Here is an 11183-nt window from a genome sequence, read left to right as displayed (position 1 = left end):
GGTGTTACCGGTTGGTGTGGGTGACCAGCCAAGGTGCCGCCTTCTAAACACGTGCCGGTGTCGTTGACCCCGAAAGGCCGGCACACGTGGTCTTGGCCTTACATCTGCTTTAAACAGTCTGAGGTGGAGGGGTCTCACCTTCTTTCTGAGGGTCGGTCCGGGGAGTTCTGGATGGACGTGAACTGAAAGAGATGCAGGTTGTGTCATGGTTTTGAAAGCCTTTCAGATCCGTCTGAGAGAAAATCGGCAGGAGTGTGGTGATGACGACATTGAGGCACAGGAAGAAGGGCTCTTGTTAAAGGTCATGGAGCTGGTAAGAGGCCGCTCTGAGGAGACACTTGGCCGGAGGTCACCTTAGTCAGGGCTAGGTTGGGACAGCTAAGACCTGCTTACCAGGAGCTGAGAGTGGTTGATTGCTTCTTCCCACAGGTTCTGAAGTTGAAAATAATTATCAAACTAGACAAAGAAGGACAGGGTCCTTCCGATCCCCACCTGGTGATAACATTACCATTTAGTGTGTAAAGACTCTTCCCTTGGTAATTTTTCAACTTTAAATACGAAGACCCTGGTGATACACCAATCCTGAGTTCAGGTCTCGGGAAATATTAAGGTGCTCAGTGTCAAAAATATTCAAACTATAGAGACGTTTTAACATGTTTATTTGTGCCAAAGTGAGGACGGTTTCAGGACACAAAATCTCTATAGAGAGTGAAAATACTTAGGAAATGGCAGTTTTACCACTTACTTTATTTTATTATTATTTTTTTACCACTTATTTTATACATCTGAATCAAAAGGAAGATGTATAAGTTGGGAACTTGAAATCCAGTGGTGATGGGTCATGGAGGTGGGAGAAAGCAAAGCAGGAAAATCCCTGATATTAAATAAAAATTAAAGATGAATGGGCACACAATTGTTTTATATTACTGTGTATAACATCATTAATACTTAATGAATTAACATAATAATAACACAGAGTAGTTTCTTGGTCTCTGCCCTCATGCAGTGTTTGTGCCCTGAGAAAAAAGGAAATTATCCTGACATTCCAAAATGTTCCATATGTTAACAAATGTGCTAAATACAAAGATGGGCTCAGGTAAGATAAAAATTGACTTTCCTGCCCTGGCTGGTGTGGCTCAGTGGGCTGAGCGCCAGTCTGTGAACCAAAAGGTCCGTGGTTCAATTCCCAGTCAGGGCACATGACTATGTTGTGGGCCTGGCCTCTAGTTGGGGGCACACAAGTGGCTACCACACATTGATGTGAATTTGTCTCCCTCTCTTTCTCCCTCCTTTCCCTCTCTCTAAAAATAAATAAATAAAATCTTTTTAAAAATTGACTTTCCTCAGGGAAGATACAGACCTAGGACATGACTACTTGCCGTGACTCTCTTTTAGTTAGAAAGTTTTAATTTCAGACCACACATAGGGAGGGGTCTTTTCAGTCTCTCAGTTCCTAATGCCATCTCAGAGGACCTCCCCCACCCCACCGCAAACTGATCAGGTTTATTTTAGTATGTGCTCTCATCCCTTTTTTTTTATTTTTTGGTCCACAAAGCTAGCCAGTGTAAGCGTTGGTGGCTGGTCATCTGGGAAGGGACGCCTGCACCTCCAATTGCTTGGAGATGCCACAGAGCTGGGAATAGATATCTCAGTCTCCTTTGTTTGTGGTAAAAACAAGGTACAAGGGGGTGGAGAATCAGACTTACAAAGTAGCCAATGATAATTTGGGCATCTATTAGGGAGATAATGGGATGTTTGCATAAAACAAAGGAGTTGGTCTCTCCTGGGTGTAACAGGCTCCACCTGGCTGCCCAGTGGGAAACAGATTATGGGGGTTAATGGAAGAGGCCGGAAGCTCTGGATCCTGGACTTTTCTGATCCATAGGAGAGGTGATGGCACCAAGGTGGGCCTCAGGTAGGAGAAAAGGTTGGATTCTTGGTCCATCTTTTATTATTTTATTAAATTTTTTTGACATTACTTCTTATCTTCCTCATACCTTCTTGCACCTCCATCCACCCCCTTCCACTTTATTTTTTTTTAAGAAGGGCAAGGATAGTTTCAGATTTTGCAGTTGCAGGAAGAAGGAAAGGTTTCAAAGCCATCCCAATGTTTTTGGTCTCAGCAGCTAAAGCAGTAGAGGTTCCATCAACTGGGCTGGAGATGACGGAGGTAGATTAATTCCGTTTGAGAATATCAAGTGGTTCTTTTTCACGTTTTATCAGTTACAAAGACCATGTGGCAACATCTTGTGAGCAGCTAACATATGGGTCTGAAACCTGTGGAAGGGTAGAGGATGGAGTCATGCAAAAGTGGAGGCTCTTTCATGCAGGAGGGTGAAGGGGGCAGAGCTGAGGGAGCAAAATTGGGTGTAAAGCCAGGAAGCAGGGAGAAATCACACAGTGTGTGCACAACTAGAGGAAGTATGAGCTGATGACCCTGGGTTCTTGGTGTTTGGATTTACTCATGAAGCCTAAGCCCATATATGTCTGTGTTTTGGAGGCATGATTTGGGAGAGTCCGTGGGATTGTTTAGCAGGTAGAAAGGGGCGCTGCAGGCATGGCCCTGAGTTTAGATGGCCTTTATCTGCCCCACTTCCTCTTATCCTGCCTGTCTTGGCTGAGGATGATGTTTGAGATAAATGAGACTGTGATAAGACAACAGGCAGCTCTGGCACCAAGTTCTGCTGTTTCTCTGAAGGAGTGGTCTGTAAGGTGTTGTATGTGGGGAAGAGCAGAATACAGGGTCTCAGACAGACTGTTCCACATTCATTTGTATTAATTCTGACAGGTTGTGACCCTTGAGGAAGTTGCCGTGTACTTCTCCAGGACAGAATGGCTCCTCCTTGATGAGTCTCAGAGACGCCTGTACTTTGATGTCATGCTGGAGAACTATGCTGTTGTATCATCTCTGGGTAAGACTTTGACTCTCCCTGAGCAGTCTTTTTGCCTTGTCTGTACCCCCCTTTCCTCAGGGTTGCAGTTTGCTGCTTCTATCCTAAGCTCTAAGGGTCCTGACCTGACTTGTACCCAGGGAAAATGGACAGCAGTAGCTGCTCTGGGGCTTACTTACCCTTGATCATATCTGTAGGGGTGTTTCGTTGTTGTTTTCTGTTTGTTTCAATGCCCTCAATTTTAATAAACTAACTCACAGTTTCAAAAAAAAAAAATCCTCTCTCTTATCAGAGACGAAGTCTGGGCTTTGCATTTCCTCTTTGCCCTTCATTTCCTCAGGGGTGGCTCTGTCCTCCCATGTGGATTTGGGTCACCATTCACTTCCACAATGTTCTGGGTGGATCCTGGACTTGGCAGGGTTGGTGTGTTTGCAGTGACCCCTACTTTCCTTGCTTCCCCCATACCTGCTATATTGAACCCTCATAGGGAAGGATTTGACCTCAGTAGTATTGTGAGAAGCCGAATACTTGTGTTATCCTCACAAGTATTGTGAGTATTGTATTGTGAGAATCCTCACAATACTATTGTGAGTAGTGAGAAAAAGTATTTTTTTTTATATTCTTGAACATTTCTACAACTATATATATTTCTTATCCTCGTTGCAAAATATTTTTATTATTTGTTAAAGAAAGAAGGGAGGGAGAACGAGAACTATCATTGTGAAAGAGAAGCATCAATCAGTTTCTGCCTATACATGCCTTTAACATGCGATTGTTTCCACAATCTACATTTGTACTGTGACCAGGAATCAAACCTGCAACCTTGTGGTGCATGGGACAGGGCTCTAACTAACTGAGCCACTTGGCCAGAGCTGGATAACATACTATGCATATATTTATTAGTTCTGTTTTGTCAGTAGTGTTTTTAAATTTCAATAATTCCTTTTGCTTTTGAAATGGATGATTTACTCATCTTGGAAGGGGAATATCCAAGTTGTTTAGTAGTCTTGTTCTAGTAGTTTAGTTGCATTTTCCGCTTTTAGATCTCATATGTTTGCTTATGTACTTAGGTTCCCTGTAGTTGGCTACATAGTAATTAAATTGTTATTCTCCCGCTCTCTTGGTGTTATTTGCATGAAATATTTTTTGAAAGATTTTATTTATTTGTTTTTAGAGAGAAAGGAAGGGAAGGAAGAAGAGAGAAAAACATCAATTTTGGTTTTCTCTTGTGCACCCCCTACTGGGGAGCTGGCCCACAAAGCAGGCCTATCTATGCCTTTAATCTCTTCACCTTATTCACCCACCATGAGAATTGTTTTTAAAGATTATTTATTTATTTTTCTTTTGAGAAAAGAGAAGGGAGGGAGGAAGAGAGGGAAAGAAATATCAATGTGTGGTTGCCTCTTACTTGTCCCCCAGTTGGGAACACACCCACAACCCAAACATGTGCCTGACTGGGAATCAAACCTGTAACAATTTGATTTACAATCCACACTCAATCCACTGAGCCACACCAACCAGGAATGAATTTTTAAAAGTTTTTCCTTGAAACAAACTTATGCCTATGATCAGGACACAAGATCTCAAATTCTTCTGGGTCTTGTGTTTTTCATCCCTTCTCCCACTCTGTCTTTGATTGGAGAATTTCTTGAAGAACCTACTGTTGCCACCTTGTCATGTTTTTGGCTTCTTTTGTAGTTCCTTTATTGCCTTCCTATTTTGCTGTTGTGTGTGTGTGTGTGTGTGTGGCGGGGGGTTGATTCTTTTCTCTTTTGTACATGTATTACACCGCATTGTGCTTGTGGTTTTGTTTTTTTTAAGACTTATATAAAACTCATACTCTTAATAGTTTGTCGTAATCTGAAAACAGCTTCACTGCATGCAAAAATCCTATCCTGTCACTCTCTTCCACATCACCTCTTATATGTGTTGATGTCACACTTCACATCTTTCTATATTGTGTACCTATTGACATATGTTGACATATATTGACAGTGGTGATGTATATTTTTTAATACACTTTATCTTTTTCCTTTACAATAGAGTTAAATAAAGGACATCCACCAATGAACTGTCAGTATTATGAATCTCATATCCGACCTTACCAGAGAGTTTTACACTTTCCATGGTTTCCTGTTTCTTTTTTTAAATATGTTTTATTGATTATGTTACTACAGTCATCCCATTCCCCCCCTTTATTCCCCTCCACCCTGCACATCCCCTCCCACCTTCATTCCCCTCCTTTAGTTCATGTTCATGGGTCATATATGTAGGTTCTTTGGCTTCTACATTTCCTGTACTATTCTTAACCTCCCCCTGTCTATCTTCTACCTACCATTTATGCTACTTATTCTCTGTACCTTTTCCCCCTCTCTCCCCACCCACTCCCCCACAGATAACCCTCCATGTGATGTCTATTTCTGTGATTCTCTTCCTGTTCTAGTTGTTTGCTTAGTTTGTTTTTGTTTTTGTTTCAGGTTCAGTTGTTAGTAACTGAGTTTGTTGTCATCTTACTGTTCATTGTTTTGATCTTCCTTTTCTTAGATAAGTCCCTTCATATAATAATGGCTTGGTGACATGAACTCCTTTAACTTGACCTTATCTGGAAAGCTCTTTATCTGCCCTTCCATTCTAAATGAAAGCTTTGCTGGATAGAGCAATCTGGGACGTAGGTCCTTGCCTTTCATGACTTGGAATACTTCTTTCTAGCCTCTTCTTGCCTGTAAGTTCTCTTTTGAGAAATCAGCTGACAGTCTGATGGGAACTCCTTTGTAGTTAAATGTCTCCTTTTTTCTTGGTGCTTCTAGGATTCTCCCCTTAATTTTAATCTTGGGTAATGTAATTATGACGTACTTTGGTGTGTTCTTCCTTGGATCCAATTTCTTTGGACCTCTCTGAGCCTCCAGGACTTCCTGGAAGTCTATTTCCTTTGCCAGATTGGGGAAGTTCTCCTTTATTATTTGTTCAAATAACTTTTCCACTTGTTGCTCTTCCTCTTCTCCTTCTGGTACCCCTATAATTCAGATGTTGGACCATTTAAAGATGTTCTGGAGGTTCTTAAGCCTCTCCTCATTTTTTAAAATTCTCATTCCTTCATTCTTTTCTGATTGGATGTTTCTTCCTTCTGGTCTACACCGTTGATTTGAGTCCCAGTTTCCTTCCCATCACTGTTGGTTCCCTGTACATTTTCCCTTATTTCACTTAGCATAGCCTTTATTTTTTCATCTAATTTGTGATCATAATCAACCAATTCTGTGAGCATCATGATTACCAGCGTTCTGAACTGTGCATCTGGTATGTTGGCTATCTCTTCGTCACTTAGTTGTATTTTTTCTGGAGCTTTGATCTTTTCTTTCATTTGGGCCATTTTTTTGTCTCAGCATGCCTGTTACATAGTAAGGGGCAAAGCCTTAGGTGTTCACCAGGGCGGGACAACCCACATGGCTACGTTGTGACGCTGTATGTGGGGGAGCAGTCCAGGGAACAGTACTGCTTGCTCCACTCTCCACCAGCTTTCAGTCATTCCTCCTGTTACCCACAATCAAATTGGGCCCTTCTGTTGCTAATTCCTGGGTGGGTGGGCTTGTTCTTGCACTCTGTTGGTCTCGCCAATGAACTCTTCTCTGTGGCTGGGAGTTTCTCCTACTGCTGCCTCAACCCCCACTGGTGTTTTTAGTCAGAGGTTTGAGGCTTTATTTCCCCGCGCTGGAACCCTGGGTTGCATGGTCTCTCTTGTTCCTCAGTTGTTGTTCTTGGTTTATCTGCACTCAATGTAAGACCACCCACTCCACCAGCAGCTGCCTTGCTGTGAGTACTCTCTGCCCCTCCTACCAGTCTGGATGAATGTTTCTTCTTTAATTCCTTGGTTGTCGGACTTCCATACAGTTCAGTTTTCTGTCAGTTCTGGTTGTTTTTTTGTTTTTAAATTCGTTGTTATCCTTTTGGTTGTGTAAGGAGGCACAGTGTATCTGCCTACACCTCCATCTTGGTCGGAGTGCATTGCTGGGCCTGGATGGCTCCTGAGGCCTGACACTGCAGCGGGTTCCCCAGTGTCCTGTTTCTATGTAGTATGCCTTTATAGCAGCTCAGAGATCTTTTTTTTTTTTTGGCATTTCTAGTAAGTCAGGATGAGTAGAAATTAACTTCTTCATCATTTGTGTTTCCAGGAAGGTTTTTTCTCGTGACTTCTGAAGATGAGGCTTTTGGGATAAAGTATTGTGTTTTGCAGATGTTTTCTTGTAGTGTTTGAATATATCATTTGATATTTTCCAAGTTTGCAATGTTTCTTCAGAGAAATCTATTACTGGCCTTATGGGAATGTGTCCTTGCATGAGGAGTTTCTATTGTCTTTGGTCTTTGAAACTTCTTTTTGGTTTTGGTATTTGACCCTTTTATTACAAAATGTCCTGCTGAAATCCTCCATTGAATGCATACAGGGACCTGGAAGGATGTTGAACATGGCCATTCACATTTCTTTTTCATATTTCAAAGTCAATCTTTAACTCATTTTTGAAATAAATTTTTTATGCTTTGCCTTCCCCTCCCACTTACCTGTGTGTCATCTTCTCTCTTTTCCCCTTTTCTGGGACTCCCATGATGCAAATACAAGTTATTTCTGTGGCATTCCAAAATTCACCAAGGCTGTCCTCACAATATTTTTTACATGGAGTATTTTAAATCCCCTGCCTCTGAGGTGATGTATTCATTTTAGTCCTTGATTGTGTCTGCTTTTGAAACTCTTTTGCATTTTTCATTTTATTTATTGTATTCTTCAACTTTCAATTTCTGTTTCTATTTTTCGATTTCTGTTCTGTGATCCCCATGTTTTGTTCCCACATTTGTTCATTATGTCAAGTTCCTTATGTATTTGCTTGTACCTTAATGGAGTTTTTAGAAATGATTATTTGTATTCTTTTTTGGCAATTTATATTCCTCTATCTTTTAATTTAATTCTTTAACATTGTGATGTTCCTTTTGTCATTTTTCAAATATCTCCCTTTGTCTTAGTATCAATGTCTGATATTTGATGAAGCAGCTTTTTTGTTTGTTTGTTTTTGGACTTCAGGAACCAGTTCTGTTCAGAGGAATAGTTTTATCTGCATATGCTTATAAGAGTGCTTCCTAGCCCTGACTGTGTTTGTCTCCCTGTCTTTCTCTCTTCTTCCCTTCTCTAAAAAATAAAATAAATTTTTTTTTTAAAAAGAGTGTTTCCTAGGTGGTGTGGTGTGTTTTGGGCTGAGGAGAAGCTTCATTTCCTATCGTTCTTGCTTCCCCATGCCCAAGGTCAGCGATGTGAAGATTGAAGGGGTGCTCAGTGGCCAGGGCTGCGGCTTTCCAAATATTTAGTCATCTCTTGGAGTCTTTGGTGCCACAAAGTAGGCCGCTAGAGTCAATGGTAGCACAAGCTCAGTGTCTCCCAGAAGTTCTTACCCATGTGTTTTAATCTAACCCTGTTTCTTGAACCAATCTTTCCTGCTGTCCTTTTGTGTAGCTCTTTCTATTATGTTCTACCTTGTAGGTCTTTGAAATAACTGGTCTCATAAGCCTCTTCCCTTATCCTGAAGGGATGCTGTTTATCATGGATAATTGTCTAATTATTCTTGAAGGGGGTTGAATACTGGTATTTTTTTTTTAAAAGATTTTATTTATTTTTAGAGAGAGAAGGGAAGGAAATAGAGAGGGAGAGAAACATCAATGTGTGGTTGCCTCTCACACAACCCCAACTGGGGACCTGGCCTGCAGTGCTGGCCCATGTGCCCTGACTGGGAATCAAACTGGTTGACCCTGTGGTTCACAGGCCTGTGCTCAGTCCACTGAGCCACACCAGCCAGAGCCGAACACTGATATTTTTTATTCTGCCATCTTGCCATTTTCACTCATGTAGATGTTGTTCTTTGGGATTTTGGTGCAGAATTGGTTTATGACTTTGTTGCTCAGTCATCTCTTCTGCTTTCTCTTTGGAATGTAATTCCACTAGGGAGGGGAGGGAACAGTCCTTTGTGTATCACAAGAGGGACAGGCATCCAGCTGTGAAAGGATGGGCTCATAGGGTGTCTAGCATTGGTAAATGGCATTTGGGGAAATTTGATTCCAAGGCTTGGTTAAAACCTAATGAGGAACCTGTTCTGTTTAACTATATTTTGTCACCATTGCCAGTGGCCACACATTAATCAACTTGTCCTTTCCCAGTGTTGACACCTTACTAGTTTGTTACTTTTAATAATTGCCCATTGCACTCTTGATTTCCAGCCATGGGTGATCTCTGCCTATCTAACCTGTACACCACAACCCTTTCTCTGAGGCGTCTTTTTGGTGTGCTCTAACATTATGATCAATGCATGTTGCACCTTGAAATGTGCACGTATTTGTATAAATCCTAGCACAGCATCTGCTCCTCTGTGGTTAATTTTCATGGTTTGGGGCACATTCATATTCTCTATACAGCCTTACAACACAAGCAGGAATTGTTTTGCAAGCAGCCTCTAAGAAAGGAATATATTGCAAAGCCGGCCTCTCTTCTTTGTGTCTCACCGTGTTCTGCTTTCCTTCAATTCGTGAGTTGCCCGTTATTATAGCCCTGAGGGGCTTTTTTAGAGACTCTCCTTTGTCTTGGAAATCATCCCATAGAATCATGCCAGATGTTACAGAGCTAAATTAGTGAGGAAAAAAACATGCTCCCTATAGGTCAGTATATAATTCACCAGTGTTTGTTTTTCTTTAGGTTGCTGCTGTGGACCAACGGTTGTGGAGGCACCCACTGAACAGAATGTTACTGTAAGAGTCTCAGAGGCTGTGAATCTGAAGTCAGCGCTGTCTTCCCAGAAAAGCCACCCATGTGAGCGTTGTGGGTGTGTCTTAAGAGACATTTTACTCTTGCTTAACCAGCAGGGCAGCCAACAAGTCCCAACTCTGCTGAGGTGCGGGGCATGTGCAGAACCATTTTCTTTCAGTGCACAGAGTCACCAGCTCCAGGAGCAGGACACAACGCAGAATTGTTTCATAAGCAGTGTGAACAAGGTCTCCCTTGCAAACAGCTCTAATTCCGATGTGTCGTGGAAGCCTTGTACATCAGGTCAGGTTGAAAATTGCTTCCTCATCACCTCCAAACATCTTGAAAAATTGGCTGCCTTCACCATGAATAGGGGAAATGAAATTTCTAGGTCTGAAATGGCTTTTCAAACTCCAAATTATTACACTGCAACAGAACATCAAGCCAGTGGCTGTGATGACAGACTTGCTGAAGACCATAGTTTCCTTACTAGAAGACGGTGTTTTTTGTGTTGTGAATGTGGAAAGTCTTTTTCCAGAATCTCTGCCCTCCGTATTCATCAGAGAGTTCACACAGGAGAAAGGCCTTATAAATGTGGTACCTGTGGGAAATCTTATATTCGTAGCTCTGACCTCCGTAAACATGAGAAAATTCACTCTGCAGAAAGACCTTATGTGTGCACCAAATGTGGGAAGTCTTTTAAGCAAAGAAGTACCCTTAATGCTCATCAGAGAGTTCATACTGGAGAAAGGCCTTACAAGTGTGGTAAATGTGAAAAATCTTTCACCAGTAAACCTGTCCTCTTTTTTCATCAGAGAGTTCACACTGGAGAAAGGCCTTACGTGTGTGCTGAATGTGGGAAATGTTTCAACAGTAGCTGTTCCCTCCGTCGTCATTACAAAGTTCACACTGGAGAAAAGCCTTATAAGTGTGGTGAATGTGGGAAATCTTTTACTCGTAAATGTAGCCTCCGGTATCATCGCAGAATTCATACCGGAGAAAGGCCTTATGTGTGTGGTGAATGTGGGAAATCTTTTTCTCAAAACTTTACCCTCCATCGTCATCAGAAAATTCACACTGGAGAAAGGCCTCATAAGTGCGGTGATTGTGGTAAATCTTTTACCCATAGATCTGACCTGCGTAAACATCACAGAGTTCACACTGGAGAAAGGCCTTATAAGTGTAGCAAATGTGAGAAATCTTATACCACTTGCTCTTCTCTCCATTATCATCAGAAAGCACACAATTGAGAAAGACCATATGAGTGCAGTGAACATGGAAATCTTGTACCTGTAGCTCTGCCCTCCGTTTTCATCAAAGTGTTCACAGTGGTTAAAGTATTTATGCGTGCACTAAATGGGGAAGTCCTTTTTGCGTACCACTCATGTCAATTACCATCAAATTGTTCACACCTAGAAACACTTAAGAGTGTGGTGAATGTGGGAAATCTTTTATCTGTTGCATTAACTATCATTTGTATCAGAGACTACAAACCTGAGCAAAGTTTTATGGCTGCAGGGAAT

General features: G+C 41.6%; 1 protein-coding gene across 1 annotated transcript; it reads left to right on the top strand.

Annotated features, from left to right (window-relative positions):
• The first annotated feature begins 205 nt into the window (after positions 1-205).
• Positions 206-10956, top strand: LOC123826027 (zinc finger protein 587B-like). Its single transcript, XM_045849717.1, has 4 exons — positions 206-313; positions 2789-2912; positions 9613-10533; positions 10628-10956. The coding sequence occupies exons 1-4, from the start codon at positions 206-208 to the stop codon at positions 10954-10956; spliced, it is 1482 nt and encodes a 493-aa protein (XP_045705673.1).
• Positions 10957-11183: the final 227 nt, after the last annotated feature.

Source organism: Phyllostomus hastatus, unplaced genomic scaffold (genome assembly GCF_019186645.2).
Source record: "Phyllostomus hastatus isolate PE091 unplaced genomic scaffold, TTU_PhHast_1.1 phas_contig_133, whole genome shotgun sequence".
Taxonomy (NCBI): domain Eukaryota; kingdom Metazoa; phylum Chordata; class Mammalia; order Chiroptera; family Phyllostomidae; genus Phyllostomus; species Phyllostomus hastatus.
Note: the sequence above shows the minus strand (reverse complement) of the source record. Positions and strands in the feature narration are given on the sequence as shown.

Excerpts from the sequence above, each read along its gene's own strand:
- LOC123826027 (XM_045849717.1), top strand. The coding sequence starts at position 206 with ATGGTTTTGAAAGCCTTTCAGATCCGTCTGAGAGAAAATCGGCAGGAG. Across the intron at positions 314-2,788 it reads TGTTAAAGGTCATGGAGCTG|GTTGTGACCCTTGAGGAAGT; the intron begins GTAAGAGGCCGC and ends TAATTCTGACAG. Across the intron at positions 10,534-10,627 it reads ATGTGGGAAATGTTTCAACA|CCTCCGGTATCATCGCAGAA; the intron begins GTAGCTGTTCCC and ends TCGTAAATGTAG.